The 21,970-nt window shown below is 38.8% G+C and overlaps 1 protein-coding gene across 5 annotated transcripts in view; it reads right to left on the reverse strand.

The window, feature by feature from the left end:
- The window catches only part of LOC126248806 (membrane-associated tyrosine- and threonine-specific cdc2-inhibitory kinase), a 181,114-nt gene that overhangs the window by 5,313 nt on the left and 153,831 nt on the right, over nt 1-21,970 (reverse strand). For 4 of the 5 annotated variants that reach the window (XM_049950207.1, XM_049950203.1, XM_049950206.1 and 1 more), the window contains one exon: nt 6,070-6,115. The exons of the other annotated variant lie outside the window; for it this stretch is intronic. In XM_049950207.1, coding sequence (XP_049806164.1) covers nt 6,098-6,115 — 18 coding nt within the window. In that variant the 3' untranslated portion in view covers nt 6,070-6,097. The remainder of the gene's footprint in view (nt 1-6,069; nt 6,116-21,970) is intronic. 5 annotated transcript variants of the gene reach the window in all.

Consider the following 21,970-nt stretch of genomic DNA (forward strand, 5'->3'; position numbering starts at 1 on the left):
CTAGAACAAATAGACCTCAATGATATAGATCACTAATTCAGTGGGTTATTCGTATTTCCTTTCTCATTTATTGGTGTGGCCAGTGCAACTTTTCAGTCTTTACATACAGATCTTTTGTCGAGCAAGTAGTTGTATATGATTGCTAAAAATTGAGCTATTTCATCAGCATACTCTGACAGGTACCTATTCGGTATACAATCTGGACTGAAAGTCTTGCCTTTTTTAAGTGATTTAAAATGCTTTGCTATACCACAAGTATCTACTTTCAAGTTACTCATATTACCAGCTGGTCTTGATTGGATTCTGGAATATTTACTCCATATTCTTTGCCGACAGAATTCTTGAAAACTTTCGTTTAGTAATTCCACTTTAGTAGTGCTATCATCAGTAATGTTATCATTGCTCCCACACAGATTTCTTGACAGTTTCTGTTGTGGATACCATTAAAAGAATCTTGTACTGAAGTCCACCCTGAATTGTCATCAATCTTCACAAGATATTGAATTTTTTAAAATTTGCCATGCTGTTTTCGTTGCTTCTGCAACAGAGGCCTGACATGTATCATAAAGGATCTGTCCCATCTCTTATCAATTTCTTAGTACAAAGCTCTCAACTGCTGTCCGCAATATTTCTTTGAATGTGGCCCACATTTAGACAATGCTTGTATAGTTAGTATGGAAACAATGGGGCCCGTCTCTGAGGAAGGTACTAAAGCAAATTTGTATCTGCTTTTTTTTTTACATAGATATATTTTACATAGAGATGGGTGTTATGGTGCTCTATCTCACTGTAACAACTTTGTGGTCACCAATTCCTGTATCATCCATCATGACACTACTTGCTCAGGACTGACTGTCACTAAAAAGTCTAGTATGTTACTGTACTCATTCACACTTTGTGTGGGCTCCTGAATTAATTGCTCACAGTAATTTTCAGAGAAAGCATGTAGTAGACTTTCGGGCAATGTTTCACTCCTACCATCGAATTTAAGTAATATATTTTCACGGACATATCAAGTAAGTTGAAGTCGCCACCAATTATAATTCTATCAGTCTGATACTTATTCGAAATGAGACAAAGTATTCTTTGAACCTTCCAGCAACTATCATCTGAGTCAGGGAGAGGGAGCAATAAAGAAGCCAATTATTAATTTACTCTGGTTGTTGGGTGTAACCGCTACCCTTACTAACTCTCAGCAATTATCTATTTCAATTTCACGACAAGATAAACTACTACTAACAGCAGCAACAAACATGTCCCCACCAACCAAACTTAGTCTATCCTTTCTGTACACCATTTGGTCCTTGGTAAAAATTTTGGCTGAAATTTCCATGAGCCCTTTGAGATTAGTTCTTTTCCAACACAGCTGCAACAATTTGCAACTACGAGGCTGATGTGTTTGCTATATCTGCTCCATTTGGGACTGTATCCTTGTCTGAGATTTTCTGAGATCATCTGACCTAAAAATTTTTTGAGTATTTGTATTTACACACACAATTTCTCGTGAAATTACATGCAAGTTTTCTTGGGTACTGGATCCATAATGGGGTAAAGAATTAAAAATGGTTTGCATAGGACAGACTCAATCTCCCAAAATTAGCAAAGAAAAATATTTATTTCAATTCAAATTCTTCCCAAAATTGAATATTTTTTTCTGGAACAGTACTTAAGTTACTGGTTAACTTTCTATGGTACATAGTTTCTTCTCACACAGAAGCCATATTTTCACTGGAGAGCGTATGTGGCACAAAGAAGAGGAATATAGTTGTAGCACAGACAGACATAATATCTGTAAGGTTCCCTACTTTGGAGTTCATGTAGACTGACACAGCGTCGTAATATTTCACAGATTTTTAACACATTTCTCAACTAAACCTGTTCCCTATTTATCATCAACATCCTCCCATACTAAATATCAAGGCAGCTTTCTAAACATTCTCTCATATGATAACAAAGCAAATGTGAAAACAAACTGTTTATCGATACATTCAAGTGTTACAGAATACTGAAGTCACTAAAAGCAAATTAAAATAGCTCATTTTTAACACTTATGCCTATTTCATACTGAAAATTTCAAGTGGAATAAGTAGCCAAATGAGAAGATAACCAGTTGTCTTGACTACAATTTACTACAGATCACTTGAGTAAAAACTGTTTACTGGAACTGGAAAGATAGCACTTAGAAGTAGAAGTGGTTAACACTCAATATACAGCTGTCCTCAACTCAAAGATGGATTTGAACACCAACTACAGCACTTTACTGGTCCTGTTTGAGGTGGTATATACTAGAGCATTCCTCCAACCTTTGAACTGTCTTACTGAGCCCATTTTAGGTGCACCTTCAATTTTACATGGACTCAAAGCTAATGGTGGAACTTGACCTTTCTCAAATACACAAAATATTGCTAATGATGGCAAAGTCCTAAGTGGCAAGAAAAATCCTAGGAATGGCTAGGAATTGAACCTTTTTGGCTGGTAGTTACACTGACTCACAGAGCTACCAAATCACAATTCACACAAATACTAATCTGTGTCCGTCATTTCTGCTTGTAATAGAATGACATATTCATCAAAATTAGCATAAATTAAAACCGCTCTTCTTCCCACACCATGGATACAGCTGAACAGGTCAATTCAGTTTTCTTAGTCCCCAAAAACATTTTTCTCTGTGTTACACTGTCATATAATAAATAAGATATGTTCAGTGAGAGATTTCATTATGATTGGACTGAGTAATTCCCAACAATTTGGAGACCAAACCCGAGTATAGATCGAGCCACAACTTTGTGTTAAAAAGACTGCACTGGAGTACTGCCCGGGCAGAAATTCTCTCAATGCATGAGCCACCTACTTGTCAAAAACTGGACTCATTTAAGATCAGAACAATGCACGGACATCTCACTACTTATTCCTTGACTGGTGCTGCCTCCTGTTGTTAATCTTAAGAATTATTTTGAAAGAAACATTAGCAAACATAACAGCTGCTATTGCAAATAGCTGAGCCAATACAGTCACACTGACAATTTCGTGCATGCACTCATTAGGTTTCACAGTTTGCTGTCATTCTGCAACAAATACTCAATGTTTGTTGCATGAGCAAAAAATTTTGGAAGCTCAAGAGGAAGAAATTGCTCAATAACTCACACTGGACTTTTTTCTTGGGAGAATAATTATACTTTCAGTCATCATTATTTTAAAATTTGTGATCTATCACCCAAGAACTAAAGTGAATATGAAATTAAATCTTGAAGCCCAGTCCTTTTTTTAGGATTTATTACTCTTGAATATACATTGCTTACATATGTGCCAGTAATGCTTCACATAATGGCACAAATGGCCTGTTTCCTAGGCTCCAAAGTGTTAACAGACAGGACACAGCATATGACCCTGGAAAGTGTCTTATTTATAAGACACATAAGCAACACTTGGTGTACTCTAGAAAGTGTAAGAATAGAACTGGTATTCACGTTACACATTAATGAGTCAGTGCAAAGTATTTTCTACATTCTCAGTCTTTTCTTAGACAATGCTATTAACTATAAGGAGGATTTGCCCAACACAAATTTTAGTAATTTTCAGCCAGTTCTTCACAAATTACCAGCTAGGTACAAACAAGGATAACCGTCTCTTGAAAATAAAATTTTACATTTCCTGAAATTTAAGAATTGAATACATGCTTGATTAATCACAAAGGAAGTTACTCATGAATGAATGAATGAATGAATGAAACCTGTTGTACAAATACGTGGTAGGAACAATGTTTAGAGATCAGAAGTGGAACAATCACATACTCAGCTGTGGTAAAAGTAAACGAGAAGGTTCAATTTATTGATAGGATGCTGGGAATGGCAGTCTGTCTATGGAAAAGATTGCTGATAAAATACCCACAAGGCATATACTGGACTAGTACTAAAGAGTAGACCGAACTAGTTACATTTTCTGCACTATTACATATGTCTACAGGGAACCAATCGCATACGCCCTGGCAGGCGGGTGCATTTCTTTATTTTCATTCATTGTTTCCATCCTGCAATATTCATTATTATAATGAGTAACTTAGTGGTAATTATGGTGCAAAAGACTGAAATTTGCTGCCAATACCAAATACAAATTTTCCATCTATTATTTTCATGTGGAAATAGCATGTACATTACTTTTGGAAAACGATAATTCACAAAACTAGATTTATATAACACATGGAACAGTTAACTTTGTGAATGCCAGGTGACTGTGCACAGAACAAATTCTGCAACACAGCAAACAAAGGGTATAAAGGGTTTTCAATATCTGTCAATTTACAAAGAAAGTGTATATCATCACTGACCAAGACACTCTCTTTCGAATACTAGTTACAATTGTATTAAGATGTAAAGGCAACAATCATCATAAAGTAGGCATTCACAGAGAAATAAAAAGTAAAATTCATGAGAGAACTGAGCAATGAATTTGAAATATGCAAAAAGGACACAGCAAAGGTTAATGTCCATTACCAATCAAGTGTGTCCTCGAAAAAAAATCTAACACAATGGAGAAGAGCAGGTGCACCAATACACTAACTAGATAGGACTTAAACCCATAATTGTAGAATTAGATTGTGCAGTATTTGCAGATTGCTTAGCACTAATTGCCAAAGAATGATGCACAAAAACAACTTGAAATGTTGGAGGAACAAGCAAGGAAAACTGTACTACAAATGTCATATTGTAAAACAAAATTCATGAGCAATGTAACAACTGCACAAGCTAAGCTCAAAATTGGCAATAAAGTATTCTGTGTCATCTAAGTATCAACATCACATACATCCTAAAAAAATGATGAAATCCACACCAAAACCATAAAATCTGAGTTGCAATGTGAATGCAAAGAATCCAGTTCATAGGACACACACAGAAAGAATTGGCTCACACAGGTTACTCCATCAGATTCAAATTTTCTTGAAAAAATAAAACTACTACAAACAACTGGTAAAAAGACCTTAAAAGAATAAGGACTGGAAAATGTACTGTCCAATAAGCAATCAGGAAAGTCTCGCAAACATGGGATTTTCAGGAAGAAGAAAGGATCAAACAACATACATAGCTGTAGCAACAGAAACACACACACTAGTTGTCCACGACAGAACATTGGGCTAAAATGAAAGCCAACAAGTGTTTATTTCGTATGGCCCTAAGCAACCAATTCGCAAAGTGTCTTTGACAATGAACATTCTTTAGAATCAATTAATATGAAACTTGTCTTGGCTGATCCCAACCTTATCATGAGAAAGCTTAACTTGGACAGCATACTGTTACACCAGCTGACAAATTTCCTGTTTGATATGAAAAGTTGAAATTGTGTGCCTGACTGGGACTACAACCCATATACCCATCAACTGGTCCCACCTCTGATGTGATACACATTTTTAATTTATATAAAATTATCACATTTCCAGGCAAGTGAGATGATCAAAATGGCACAATGTTACACTGTGGCACAGTCTCCCATTACAAGGTCCCATACAAGCTATTGGAAAGAGCAGCCATATTCATGTCTTAGCATTGTCAATCTCATTTTGATCTGCTTCCTGAGTGCACGTCTCTTGATAGGACGTGTTTTTAGTTACCAGTATTGGGTCCTGTGCTGAATTCAGTTCATTATCTCTATCTCACTTAATTAGAATTTATATTGTTTACTTCAGTAAACTGATGCACAAATCTTACACTTTGCTCTATAACCTGGTCCTTTAAAAGTTAAAAGAGTGCCCTTTGTCTAGGATATGCCCAGTGATGGTTGCTCTGTTTTAACTTTTACAGATAACAGATTCAAACCTTGTATCATTCATGCTAACTGAGTATGTGCAATTTTCTGGTGCTGTAATGCCAGCTACAAAAATGAACTGTGAACTCATTTAATTGAGGACTGAACGTGACTGAAATGATAGTAAGTGCTACTACACAGAACTATCAGACTCCAAAAAGAAGAGTTCCCATGATAAAACATTAATTTACTGGTATCACAGATTATATTCATTAATTCAATATACAAACTATTAATTATCCTATTTCAACTAACTTAATCATTCATAATTACCTCACTTGCTTCGTTACGAGTGATGGAATCACAGGAAGCATACGTCCTGCAGGAGGAAACAGTTCATTAGTGACCATGAACAAAACAAATCACATGTACAAAGAATCACTATGTTTTAATAGAACAACCCCCCCCCCTCTCTTTCTCTGAACTGTCATACTATTTCATCACACTGCAAGAGCCCCAAATTGAAATAAATATTATATTTGTTTTTATTCACAATCTATTTGAAAATAAAAGATGATTGCAATGGCAAAAGTAAATGAAATAAAATAAAAACTAGGTAGACTGACTGAATTGGCAATAGACTAATTCATGAAGACAGTGAATCACGTCTAGTTCAGCCAACCTGAGTTAGGTTTTCTGTGGTCTAACTGCTTCATGATAATGCTAGGATGGTCTCTCTTAAATTGCCATGGAAGGTACTAAAGAAAGAAAGCACATGATGAAAAAAAAAAAAAGCATTTGGAAATGGCTACAATAATTTAAGACATACTGTCAGTAAATATACTCCTTAGCAGTACACACTGTAAATAAATATAAATTTCAGGGAATCTATAATTTACACGACGACAGGAAGAGAGAGACAAATAATTCATATATATACAATGAAGAGCCAAAGAAATGTGTACACCTGCCTAATATAGTGTAGGGCCCCCACAAGCATGCAGAAGTGCTGCAACACGATGTGGCATGGACACGACTAATGTCTGAAGCAGTGTTGGAGAGAAGTGACACTATGAATCCTGCAGAGCTGTCCATAAATCTGTAAGAGTATGAAGGGGTGGAGATCTCTTCTGAACAGCACATTGAAAGGCATCCCAGATATGCTCAATAATGTTCTTGTCTGAGGAGTTTGGCTCCAGCAACACACTTCTGAGTTTAAACAGTTCCAACGGCCACCATTCTGTAGCAATTCTGGATGTGTGGGGTGTCGCATTGTCCTTCTGGAATTGCCCAAGTCTCTTGGAAAGCACAACAGACATGAATGGATGCAGGTGATCAGACAGGAAACTTACGTATGTGTCACCTGTCAGTCATATCTAGACATATCAGGGGTCCCACATCACTCTAACTGCGCACGCCCCACATCATTACAGAGCCTCCACCAGCTTGAACTGTCTCCTGCTGACATGTAGGGTCCATGGATTCATGAGGTTGTCTCTATACCCATACATGTCCATCTGCTCTATACAATTTGAAATGAGACTCGTCCGACCAGGCAACATGTTTCCAGTCATCAACAGTCCAATGTTGGTGTTGACGGGCCCAGGCTAGGTGTAAAGCTTTCTGTTGTGCTGTCATCAAGGGTACATGAATAGGCCTTCGGCTCCGAAATCCCATATTGATGATGTTTCATTGAATGGTTCACATGTTGACACTTGTTGATGGCCCAGCATTGAAATCGGCAGCAATTTGTGGAAGAGTTGTGCTGCAAAAAGGAGCCAGCTGCAGCAAGATCTCGAACAGAAGGAGAGCGGGCGACCTGGGGGCCCACAGACCGTGGTTCTCGTGGTCGTCTTGTGGCAGCAGACCTCTGGCCTGGAAGGTGCCAGGAAGGGGGGGGTCCTGGGAGGGGCGCCCTTGACCGGCATACACCATAAGAAGTGGGACATTTCTCCAGCCGAGGGGGAGGAGCGGTGCCCGCGGAGGGGAGGGTGTGGGAACTGCAGGTGAGGGGGAGGAGAGGAGAGGGATTCGAGGACTGGGGTAAGGAAGGGGGAGGAAGGGGTGAAGATGTAACTAGAGCATAGCTCGACGTCATTAATACAGGATGAAGACGTGCATACTTCTTATGAGCCTCAATGTAGGTTAGACGATCAAGGGACTTACACTGCTGTATCTTCTTTTCTTTCTTATAGGCCGGGAATTCCGGTGAACGTGGAGAATGATTGCCATGACAATTAACACACACAGGAGGGGGAACTCAGGAACTCCCATCACGGAGTGGACGGTCACAGTCACCACAGAGAGGGGTCTGCGAACAGTGGGAAGACCTGTGTCCAAAACGCAAGCACTTAAAACATCGCATAGGTGGTGGGATGTACGGCTTCATGTCACATCAATAAACCATATCTTGACCTTCTCGGGAATGGCATCCCCTTCAAAGGCCAGGATAAAGGCACCAGTATCAATGCAACTGTCCTTCGACTGTCCTTCGGGCCCTTCTGAACACACCAAAAAAGTGAACACACCGCCATCCTAGATTGTCCCTAAGTTCCTCATCAGTTCGAAGGATGAGGTCCCTGTGAAAAATTACACCTTGAACCATATTCAAAGACTAGTGGGGGGGGGGGGGGTTAATGGACACAGGAATTGTGCCAAGATGGTCACAAGCACGAAGGGCTGCAGACTGGGCAGCTTTGATCAACAATGAACCCGACCGAATCTCGCTCAGTGTCCACTTCGCCAAAACTTGTCTTCAATATGTTCCACAAAAAACAAAGGTTTGTTATTGGTGAAAGTATCCCCATCAGTCCTGGTGCAATCCAGATAGCGGCGGAAATGTTTGCCCCTAGCTGACGAGCCTGACCCACCTCCCAGGGGGTAGCCATGGAAGGGAAGGCTGAAGGAGCAGAAGAAGCAGCACTAAAAAAATCATTTCCATTCAAAGAGATGTCAGCAGAAGAACGGCCTGAGTTCAGAACCCGTATGCGTTTCAATTGCATAGCGTCCGCCCTGATACCACCCACTCTGATCAGGGGCTCTCCTCATGGGCGCCACCCAGCCACAGCAAGGCCCGTTGGCATGGTTCCGATGCTCCAAGATGACAAGCAACCTATCCTAGGCTTACATGAGGAGGTCAAAGCTCAGGTATCAGAAGTATGATCCCTGTGTTTTCAGCAGGTTCAACCAAAAGGGTACATAGCAACTCCACCACACGGGGTGGCTACCGTGCTGGCTATGTACCCTAGCATCAAACGACGTGAAGGAAAAGATGGAAGGAACTAGGAGGGCACATGCCGGAGACACTAGGTAAGGTGCTCTTCCCCCAAATGGCTCACACTACGGAATAGAAATTCAGTAACTGAGGTCAGACCCTAGAGGGGGACCAGAGAATTCCAAAAGGATGAGGAAAGTTTGCAAGAAAACCAAATCGCAAAGCCAACATAACCAGGAGGATAGAGGGGCTAACATAAACAAGGGTACCGAGAGAGGGAAAGGAGAGGGCGGAGGGGAAGGAGCAAAGGAAAGGATGGGAAGCGAAAGGAAATGCAGCCCGGGAAAGAAGGAAGGCTGCAATAGCTTGGGGCCCCATGCTTGCCACGTGCGTACTCATAAAAGGACTGTAAGCCCCCTTGGGGTGGGGGTTAACAGCCTGCAGTGGGGCATGGTGTCAAATGTTTTTCTGAAATCTAGAAATATCAAATGTGGCTGTTGGCCTTCATCCATAGTTTGCAGTTTATTATGGTATCTAACCACTGTCTGGGACATATCGAGAGATATCTCTTTGCTGACCATTGGGACTCAGTTTGAAGTAGGACTCATCACTGAAGGCAATTCTATAAAAAAAAACCACCACCTTGATTCACGTGTGCATTTCTTGTGCACTTGACGTGTTCCATATCATGATGGTTACCATGAGATTGATCAATGTAGCATGTAACTAACTGTCGATGAGATTCTCAGCTGAAGATGTGTATAAAGATGCCACAGACAATGGTAGGATACCAACCTGACCATCACCCGCCATACAACCAGGAGTGATTGCCTGGAGTGACATTTTTCTTCATAACATGACCCATTTGGATGTCATCCGTGGCACCCCTACAGCACAGCAGTAGGTCAATGATAATCTATGCCCCGTTTTGTTGCCCTTCATGGCAAGCCATGCTGGGTTACATTTCTGCAAGATAATGCCCTCCCACACACGGCAAGTTTCTACTACTTGACTTTGTACTTGCCAAACCCTAAGTTGGCCACAAAGGTAACTGGCTCTCCCCCAATAGAGAATTTTTGGAGCATTATGGGCAGAGCCCTGAAAACCTCTCTGGATTCTGACAATCCAACACACCAAACACACAGAATTTGGCACGATATCCCTTAGGAATGCATCTGGTAACTCTGCCAATCAATGCCAAGCTGAATAACCGCTCGCATAATGGCCAGACATGGACCAAGGCATTACTGACTTTAATTTTTGAAGCTTGTTCTCTCAAATAAATCATCCAGTTTTTCTGAAATTGTTATCATTTGTTTGTCAGCACATGTTCATAAGATCTACTGCTTTCCATCCCATTCAGATAATTCTTTCATGGTGCCTTTTTTGTTCTTTTTTCTTTTTCTTTTTTTTTTTTTTTTTTTTTGGGATGACAGGCGACAGGCATATGTTCATTGTAAACAGTCTGCTATTTTTAAAGCATTCAGACGAGTGTTTTCTCTGATAACTATGAATGTACTCATGTACTATGCAAGCAGTTATAGCTAAATAGCAGCCACTTTGTGTAACTAGGGATGCAGGAGCTTTTACTTTAAACACTGACTTTTCTGTTAATTTTGTTAGATTAATTTACAGTTGTGCAACTCCAAACAGAGTACAGTAGATTAATTATAAGTAACTGTTAACACAGTCAATTTGGTTAATTTTTGATGGCTATTTCCCTCTGTTAATGAACAAATGCACAAATTGACTCGGGACACATATTTAGAGGTCGATTATCAAAAAGAGGGCATGGACGCCGCACTTTGTACAAATGAGTTAAGTCACTCTACTAAATATTAAACCTTTCCACAATCACGTTTTTAAATTGAGATATAGGTATTATAGAAAATTATAATACATATGACAGCTGTCTAATTTTCAACGATAACTGTGGGTTCGTCAATTGGTAAACTGTGAATGGCTGTCGGGTCAGTAGGTGGGAGATGGGAAGGCAGGTGGAGAGGACAAGGCAAGGTGTGAAATATAACATGCAGTGGGCAGTACCACTGAGTGTCACAAAGAACATTTCTGTTAGTGGAAGATTAGATTTCATCATTCAATCGGCAATGGTCTTGATGAGAGAACTATCCTCTTATTTGCTTGTCATGATTTAGTGACATTCAAGCACAAGGCAGTTTGGAATGACAGTGTACTACTGCGCCCTGCTGGGTGCCATCACTTGCAGGCTATTCTCCTCCATTTTCAACTACTCTTTCTTTCACTCATACCTAACATTTTCTCAAATACAGGAGGTGAAGCACAAGGAATAGTAAACAGGTACATTTGTCTCTCAAAGGCCTTATCTCCCAACTTATTTTCTTTATACCGTGACAAAACTCAATGAGGTGGTTATAGTAACCGTATTATCTGAAGCGATAACAGATGACATAGTCAAACTGACATAGGATTCCATTAGGAAATTTGTGCACCATGACCACACTGCGCTATGACCGCACGGCAAGTAATGCAAATGAGGAAAACTCTGGCACTAGTTGCATAAATTTGAAACCTTTTTTATTATTGCATATTGATTTCGATCACAACATGATCATCTTAAGCAATAAACTAAAATAAAAACACACAAAGTCAAACCTGAACGATCAGTGCAGAAACGTGTCAATTTGCAATAGAGAACATTGAGTCTTACAAGACAAAACACATATCGAGACTAAGTCCAGTGGACTCCTATAACCATGCACAAAATATAACTTTGAACATAGGTGTTCATAGTGAAGAACATGCCAATCAGCAGGTAAGATTCAAACTGAGCCAGCTGTTTACAAAACCCTGCACAGCTAAATCCACATTTGTGGAAGATGTCATCAGCGCTCTCTTTATTGAATACATTTATGATACAGAGTATTTGTTTGTACAGTTTACCAATTGAAAACTGACAAATATGTTTGTGCACTGATCATTCAGGTTTCAGGGTGTGCATTTTTATTTTATTTTAGCACTGAAGACGATCACTTTGTGATTGAAATCAACATGCAACAATAAAAAATGGTTTAAAATTTATTCCACCAATGCAGTATTCCCACTGGGTAAAGCTATCTACAAATACTGGCATTGCCTATTCATCATAGTACATTCCATAAATATGATTTTAATAACGGTCTTTCCACTATTCCAAAAAAAATCAGTAACAAAACTTTGGTTTCCAAAGTAGGAATTATACATCTATACCTACAAATATACTCCGCAAGCCACCATACAGTGCGTAGCAGAGGGTACCCTGTATCATTACTAGCCATTTCGTTTCCTTTCCTGTTCCACTCGCAAAATGAGCAAGGGAAAAAGGACTGTCTATATATGTCCATGTAAGACTTAATTTTTCCTCTTGTGGTCCTTACGCAAAATGTATATCGGTGGCAGTAGAATCATTTTGCAGTCAGCTGCAAATTCCACTTCTCTACATTTTCTCAATAGTGTTCCTCAAAAAGAATGTTACTTTCCCTCCAGGTATTCCCATTTGAGTTCCCAAAGCATCTCCATAATACTTGTGTGTACTTCAAACTCACTGGTAACAAATCTAGCAGCCTGCCTCTGAACTGCTTCAACGCCTTCCTTTAAGACAACCTGGTACGGATCTCAAACACACTAGCAGTAATCCAGAGTAGGTCACACCAGTCTCCTACATGCAAACTCCTTTACGGATGAAACACACTTTCCCAAAAATCTCTCAATAAACCAAAGTCATCCATTTCATTTGCCTTCCCCTACCACAATTCTCACATGCTTGTTCCATTTCATTTCGCTTTGGGTCCACATAGTCAAGTGACGTGACTGTGTCGAGCAGGACCCTATTAATGGTGTATCTGAACATTACACATTTGTTTCTCCTACTCACCTTTATTAACTTACATTTTTCTACATTTAGAGCTAGCAGCTGTTCACCACACCAACTAGAAATTTTGTCTATTCCATCTTGTATCATCCTACAGTTACTCCACGACGACATCTTTCTATACGCCACAGATCATTAGCAAACAACCACAGATTGCTGCACACCCTGACCACCAGATCATTTATGAACACAGAAAATAATAGTGGTCTTATTACACACTCCTGGGGCATTCCTGATAATACCCCCCCCCCTCTCTCTCTCTCTCTCTCTCTCTCTCTCTCTCTCTCTCTCTCTCTCTCATGAACATTCACCATTGAGGACAACATACTGGGTTCTATCACTTAAGAAGTCTTCAAGCCACTCACATGCTGGGGGATCTGTTCCATTAGCTCGTATCTTCATGAACAGTCTGCAGCGGCGCACAGTGTCAAATGCTTTTTGGAAATCTGGGTATATGGAATCTGCTTGTTGCCCTTCATCCATAATTTGCAGTATACCATGTGAAAAAAGGGGAAGAGTTTCAAACGAGCAACACACTCTAAAACTGTGCTGATTTGTGGACATTAGTTCTTCACTCTCAAGGAAATTTATTAATACAGAATATGTCAAGAATACTGTAGCAAACCGATGTTAAGGATATTGGTCTGTAATTTTTCAGGTACGTTCCTTTACTCTTCTTATATACAGCAGTCACTTGTGGTTGTTTCCAGTTGCTTGTGACTCTGCACTGGTCAATAGACAGATGAAAGTTAAATAAGGGGCCAATTCCACAGAGTGCTCTTTGTGAAACTGAAGTGAAATTCCATCCAGACATGGCAACTCATTTGTTTTCAACTTTTTCAGTTGTTTTTCTATACCACTAATGCTTATTACTATGTCGTCCATACGGAAGGCTGTGTGATGATCAAATTATGGTATGTTCGTACGATTCTCCTGTGTGAACTATTTCTTGAATGTGAAACTTAGAACTTTAGCATTCCTTTTACTATCTCCTCCTGCAATACAAGACTTGTCAGCAAGTGAGTGGATGGAAGCCTTAGACCCACTTAGCAATACAAGACTTGTCGGCAAGTGAGTGGATGGAAGCCTTAGACCCACTTAGCAATTTTACATAGGACCGGAATTTTCTCATGTTTCTGGCCACTTCTTTTGCTATGGTTCGACAGTGGCAGTTGTACGCATCATGCATAAATCTTTTTACAGATGCACGAATCTGTGGTAACCTATGCCTGTCATCACTAGCACATTCTCGTTTCAACCAAGAGTAAAACAGCCTTCGCTTCCTCAGCACTTTCCCAATTCTATTGTTAAGCCACAGTGGGTCTTTTCTGTCCTTAATCCAATTACTAGTCACATAGTTCTCCAGAGCACAATTTACAGTTTGTTTAAACTTTGGCCACAATTCCTCTGTGTAAATCATACTGAAACTGAATGATTTCATTGTCTAAGTGAGCTGCTAACAACTACTTAACTGATATTTCTTGCTGAAACACACTCCTAGCTTTCGTGACAATTTATAAACTTTAGTAACCGCAAAAGCCATGATTACATCATAATCATTAACCACTGTTTTTGTAGCGACACAGTCGATAAAGTCTGGCCTGTTTGTAGCTACGATGTCTAAAATATTTCGATTGTGTGAGGGCTGCCGAACTAGCTGCACAACACAGTTTTAGGAAAACTATATTCAAAAGTACTTCACAAGACATCTGTCTGTACCCCCTGCAATGCACCCATAGACATTCCAGTCTACACTTGGTAGGTTAAAGTAGCCTCCAACTAACACTGCATGATCTGGGTATTTATGCACTACTGACTGAAGACGTTCTTTGAATAATTCTATAACTGTTATGGCACAATCAGTTGGCCAGTATAAACATCCAATAATTAACTTGAGTTCACCTAGGACTGTTATATGTGACCAGGTAACTTCACTGTCACAATGAATCATTGTGTCACTGTTAATAGTTCAATATCTTGGGTTCAATCTTTATGGAACAACATACAAAACATCAATGTTCAGCTGAAACAAATGTGCACTATTCATTCCCTAAGACATGTCATTTGAAGACATTTAATACCTTAAAAAATTGTCTACAAACTCCTTATCACAAGGGCTACAATCTTAATCAAATAGAAGGTCCTAGGTAACTGATGGCAGCACTACAATTACAGATTGTGTATGTCATCAACTATAGTAGGTTAAAAGCACAAAGAGGGTGAATAACATCAATACACAAACAAACTAGTTATGTAAATTAAAATATAAAACCCATGTATTCTTAACACACATTCAATTTACCAAACACCACTTCTAATTGAAAGGCGTTACTGTGAAGATGGAAGAAAAAAGAAAACTAGTTTCTGAATGAGGAGTATTGGAATGGAATCTTCCGACACACACCATGTGAACAACATCAACAACCACATAGATGACCAAACAAAGTACTATCCTCAGGGACAATAGTCTCTTGCCTAACACACAGTCCACTGAATTCTGGAAAAATCTCTGCATGCAAGTACAGTTACATGGAGGAAAAACTAATTTATCTGTTTGTTCATTTATTTATCAGGTTCCAAGGACCATGTGAGCCAAAGTTCCTTGATCATGGAACAAGACAATAGCATACAAAGAGTCGAATACAAAATTTATAAACGAAAGAAACTAAAGAATCAATGAAACACAAACAATAGTGAGAGAGATATGAATAACATATTACAAATGAAAGCTTATTGTCTACTGTGTTACTTGTAAATTCCACCAACTCCTTTTTGGGGACTGCTCAGTCTGATAGGCTGATCTTTATTCACAACCTATTGCTTACTGGTGCCCTGTCATCCTTGTACTGAGTTGAGTCCATATTACAGTAATGGAAAAAGGAAATAGTATCATGTGGACAATACAACCCTGTAATATTGTCGAAGTCTGCATTTTGTTTCATATTCAAGACTTCCAAACATGTGAGGCTTTCAACAACTCTACATGTAGAGCAGCCATAAATAAGAGTTCACAGTCTATTACATGCATTTAAGTACCGGAGAATGGAAATGATTGTCGCAAAATTATATTAATGCTGTCCTTTTCATGTAATAATTATAAAACCGATAAGGGTTAATCAGAACACACAATGAAATTGAATGATGTGTATGTCATTAGAGATTATTATGTCTTTCTTCCCAATGATTCTGCTTTTGTGAGGAAAATTTAAATTGTTTGTACTAACAAAGGAATATTTCAAAGTGTCAATAAACGATCTTGATAAAATTTGGTGGCTGTGTACAGGGGGCACAATAACGCAATACGTATTTTTTTTTTGTTTGTGCCCTATTTCACGTTTATTGAAATTTTGCAAAAAAATCACACCACAAGTAATTATTTCTGAAAGATGATAACATTTGTTACAACATAAATTAATGAAGCTTTTAAGCTACATATATCCATGTGTAATGAAGCTGCTTTCTGAACTACTAGTTTTAGAAAATAAGCTGTTCATAATGTGCAGTCAAGTATTTTCAACATGACTAATCAAAATAGCTAAACATTCATTATTAGTTTAGTTATGAATTATATTTGTTTTATATTTTAAATTGTTATTTTACATTCTACTTTTTTTGGATAGAGGTATTTTGTTAACTGAAAAAAAGTAACCCATTATTATTATTATTATTATTATTATTATTATACAAAATCATCATGATAATGCTAATGAGTAAATAAATGCTTGAAACTTAACTTTTCTAACACCATCTATCTAAAATGAACAAAATTTATTCACATTATATACACCACAGAGAACACAATATAAAACAAAATTCTGCAGGATTTCAAATTGTCGCAGGTGACCCTCTAAATACCCAGATTTGTATCAGGCATATTTCAGTACATTGGTAAGCCATGCTGAAAAGAACTGATTATGTACTAGCAACTGCAGCTTAATTACATTGTTTCTCAAGTGGAGATTGAAATCAAAATCATTCAACTGAACTTTAATTCAAAATCTTCTCACAAGGTTCTTAGAACATCAAAAGCCGTATACATTTCATGATTGTACCTGTGCCATTGAGCCCTGTGATATTACCAGATAATGCAAGTTCCTTGTCCTATAATAATAATAATAATAATAATAATATTTTTTCTACCTCACTGGGGAAGAAAACATCTTTCACAAAACTTTTAATCTGGTCAGACATTTGTTTACCAGATTTCCACAGTGTCACAAGGACCTTTGGGGCTTCAAAAAAAAGAGATTCTCTAATTCTCAGTCCAAACTCACCACTAGTTTCTTTTAAAACTATGAAAACGCGAGTGGTCATTGTCAAAAAAAACTTTTTTACCATTGTACCCAAGGAAAAGAAACTTGGTCATTTGACAATCCCAAAGGGCTTGATGGCACAGGTAAAGATTTGGTATGTCAATGGCTTTCGCTGTAGGGCGAATCTTATAACAAGGTTTTCAGATCTAATTCAGCTGAATGAGTTCCCTCCATTTGAAATCCTGCAGAACTTTGTTTTACATTGTACTCCCTGTCATGTACATATAATGTGAAGGTTCATTTTATGTGCGTGGTAAAAGAAAATTTTATGTTTTAAAAATTTATTTACAGATTATTATCTCTGTAATGTTCTTGTATCATAATAATGTGTGGCTTACTGTTTTCAACTAACAAAATACATGTATATGAAACGGTAAGCAGAAAAATAAAAAAAATGAATGTAAAATAACAATTTAATACATAAAATAAATAACTAGACTAATAATGAATGTTACATATTTTAATTCAGCGTGTTGACAATACTCTGGCCCCCTACTGTATACAACATATTTTCCAAATATTGTATCTTAGAAACCAGCTTTATTACACATGGATGTATGTAGCTTGAAAGCTTCTTTAATTTATGTTGTAATAAAAGTTTTCATTTCACAAAATTAATTAATGGTGATGAGGTTTTTGTGAAATCTCAAATTATTACAAAATTTTATTATATCTACATCTACATTCATACTCCGCAAGGCACCTGACTGTGCATGGCGGAGGGTACTTTGAGTACCAGTATTGGTTCTCCCTTCCATTCCAGTCTCGTATTGTTCGTGGAAGGAAAGATTGTCGGTATGCCTCTGTGTGGGCTCTAATCTCTCTGATTTTATCCTCATGGTCTCTTCGCCAGATATACGTAGGAGGGAGCAATATACTGCTTGACTCCTCGGTGAAGGTATGTTCTCGAAACTTCAACAAAAGCCCGTACCGAGCTACTGAGCGTCTCTCCTGCAGCGTCTTCCACTGGAGTTTATCTATCATTTCCGTAATGCCTTCGCGATTACTAAATGATCCTGAAACGAAGTGCGCTGCTCTCTGTTGGATCTTCTCTCTCTCTTCTATCAACCCTATCTGGTACGGATCCCACACCGGTGAGCAGTATTCAAGCAGTGGGCGAACAAGTGTACTGTAACCTACTTCCTTTGCTTTTGGACTGCATTTCCTTAGGATTATTCCAGTGAATCTCAGTGTGACATCTGCTTTACCGACGATTAATTTTATATAGTCATTTCTTTTTAAATCACTGTTAATACCTACTCCCAGATAATTAATGGAATTAACCGCTTCCAGTTTCTGACCTGCTATATTGTAGCTAAATGATAAAGGATCTTTCTTTCTATGTATTTGCAGCACATTACACTTGTCTACATTGAGATTCAATTGCCATTCCCTGCACCATGTGTCAATTCGTTGCAGATTCTCCTGCATTTCAATACAATTTTCCATTGTTACAAACTCTCGATATACTACAGCATCATCCACAAAAAGCCTCAGTGAACTTCCAATGTTATCCACAAGGTCATTTATGTATATTGTAAATAGCAACAGTCCTATGACACTCCCCTGCAGTACACCTGAAATCACTCTTACTTCGGAAGACTTCTCTCCATTGAGAATGACATTCTGCGTTCTGTTATCTAGGAACTCTTCAATCCAATCACACAATTGGTCTGATAATCCACATGCTCTTACTTTGTTCATTAAACGACTGTGGGGAATTGTATCAAACACCTTGCGAAAGTCAAGAAACACGGCATCTACCTGGGAACCCATATCTATGGCCCTCTGAGTCTCGTGGACGAATGCAGGGTGAGGCACTAACTATTGCCACCTAGAATAACTCCGAAAGTGTGATTGTAGCTGAAAAGTTTGTGGGAAAAATGTTGCATGAGACAACAGTGGCCATAATATGACGGTTTTTTGTTGCTAGGTGGGGTCACATCAGAGTTATGAAAGTCAACTTTGTTTTTTTTAAATGGGATGCTATAGTTTGGTACTTATTTTCTGGTAGCGGCTATCGAGACGAATCCAATGATGTGGAACAGTAAGGTCTTTGAAGGTCAGTGAAGGTCAAAAAGGTGGCATGAACGTCCATTTACAGAAGGTATTCGAAGTAATGACTTTTTTCTTAATGGAACCCCGTTAGTTTTGTTAGCACATCTGAACATATAAACAAATATGTAATCAGTGCTGTTTGTTGCATTGTAAAATGTTAATTACATCCGGAGGTATTGTAACCTAAAGTTGACGCTTGAGTACCACTCCTCCGCTGTTCGATCGTGTGTATCGGAGAGCACCGAATTACTTAGGGATACAAAGGTAACGGTGATGGACCTTAGGTACAGAAGAGACCGGAAGAGCACATAACGTCCACATGCTAACACCTTTTTATTGGTCTTTTTAACTGACGCACATGTACATTACCATGAGGGGTGAGGTACACGTTTGACGGGCATTTCATAGGACGTGGAGGATGCATAAGTTGGCCAGCCTGTTCTCCTGATCTTACACCTCTGGACTTCTTTCTGTGGGGTACGTTGAAAGAGAATATGTACCGTGATGTGCCTACCACCCCAGAGGATATGAAACAACGTATTGTGGCAGCCTTCGGCGACATTACACCAGATGTACTGTGGCGTGTACGACATTCATTATGCCAGAGATTGCAATTGTGTGCAGCAAATGATGGCCACCACGTTGAACATCTATTGGCCTGACATGTCGGGACACACTCTATTCCACTCCGTAATTGAAAATGGAAAGCATGTGTGTACGTGTACCTTACCCCTCATCGTAATTTACATGTGCGGCAGTGAAAAAGACCAATAAAATGTCGTCCGCAGCTCGTGGTCGTGCGGTAGCGTTCTCGCTTCCCACGCCCGGGTTCCCGGGTTCGATTCCCGGCGGGGTCAGGGATTTTCTCTGCCTCGTGATAACTGGGTGTTGTGTGATGTCCTTAGGTTAGTTAGGTTTAAGTAGTTCCAAGTTCTAGGGGACTGATGACCATAGATGTTAAGTCCCACAGTGCTCAAAGCCATTTGAACCACTTTTTGAACCAATAAAAAGGTGTTAGGTACAGAAGAGACTGGAACAGCACATTACATCCACATGCTAAGGCCCATCACCGTTCCCTTTGGATACCTAAGTAATTCGGTGCTCTCCGATACACACGATCGAACAGCGGAGGAGTGGTACTCAAGCGTCAACTTTAGGTTACAATATCTCCGGATGTAATTAACATTTTACAATGCAACAAATGGCACTGATTACTTACTTGTTTATATGTTCAGATGTGCTAACAAAACTAACGTGGTTCCATTAAAAAAAAAAAAAAAAAACGTAGGTTTGTGTTAAAAAACATACTTCCGTGCATTTTTTTATGGTTTGTAGTAACCAATTACACTAGCCCCTCTCCTCACGTTCGGTCTGTGGAATCGATTCGTCAGTATTTGATGTGGTTTACGAAATACATCCAGCGGTAACGTTAGGTGACTCACCCTGTATTATTTATCACAAAATTTCATTAAGGAAGAAATATACCAAGAAGCAGTAGTATGCCTAGTTATTGAAGTACGCTGCATCAAAATGTTCTTGAATGTACACCACACAATTTATATTACACACTTCTGGGACTGGACTCTTAACTTGACTTAATAAGTTACTCCAGTAAGTAAAGTGTGCCAGCTTCTTTAATTTTACATTATGTTTATACAATGAGATTTGCACTGCAGAATATTTGTTTAGGTGTTTCAGCAGTTTTATTCTACATTCCTCCTGACTGAAGTTTTAATCAAATTTCAATCTGAAGAACTTCACTGTTAACCTCTTGTATTTATAGGGTTGGGCAAGAGAAGAAAGTGATATACAGGTCGCTTGCAAAAGGCATCAGGTTGATTTTGTGGGACTCCAAAGCATTTTCTGGTGAACTGCAGCCACATTTTCTGGTGTGCGGGCATGTTTTGGAATGTTTTTGACTTGTTTGAAACAGATCTTGTCTGATACCATTTTTGGGCCCAGCGTTGCCTGGCATTCTTTGCTACCATTAAACTTCTCAACAAACAACTGATCACACCATTTCCACGACTCTGTTGTCACGTAACTTTCCACAATGAACAGCTGTTGCTCCACTGTGAGTACCATTGCCCCATTTGCACTGCTCCACTCACACTGACATAGTCTACACTACACTCTGAAGCAGTGTGGCTCATGTGGCAGGTTTACACTTGGTGTGGGCATCACAGTGTGTGGTTCTAAGTTCACATCCAATTGTATCCACTTGTCTGGGCCACTTTTATTTGCCCCACCTTATACATGTCCTCATGTTTTAGACATACATGTTGGATGGAAACCCCCTTGCAGGTTCTCAACTGTAGATAGCGTTTTCAAAGTTTCGTGGCTGAACTGGCTTGATGCCATTTATTACTATCCATGAAATTTCCATTTACAATCCTTTCTGAAATTGCATATGACTTCGTATTTATTGTCATGTTGATATCATTGCAAACAAAACAAACTTATAATCTGGTAATGTTACAGTTGGAAGGTAACTAACACACTCAAGCTAAAATAAGGTCTTAAGAGGGAAATTTGTGGCATACCGCATGTGATTAGTTCCTAATCCAATGGAGACTAATTACTTAATACCACACTCTTTTCTATTGATAATCTTCCTTTCTTGTTAGATAGATAGATAGATAGATAGATAAACAGGACTTTAAGCAGTACCCAGAATTTTCTTGTGCAATTTAGTGAATACAGGGTCCAGATACATGTTTTTCAAAATTATGTTGCTGATATTCCTCGGCATTCTTTCCT

This window comes from Schistocerca nitens, chromosome 3, assembly GCF_023898315.1.
Source record: "Schistocerca nitens isolate TAMUIC-IGC-003100 chromosome 3, iqSchNite1.1, whole genome shotgun sequence".
In the NCBI taxonomy this organism is placed as follows: Eukaryota; Metazoa; Arthropoda; class Insecta; order Orthoptera; family Acrididae; genus Schistocerca; species Schistocerca nitens.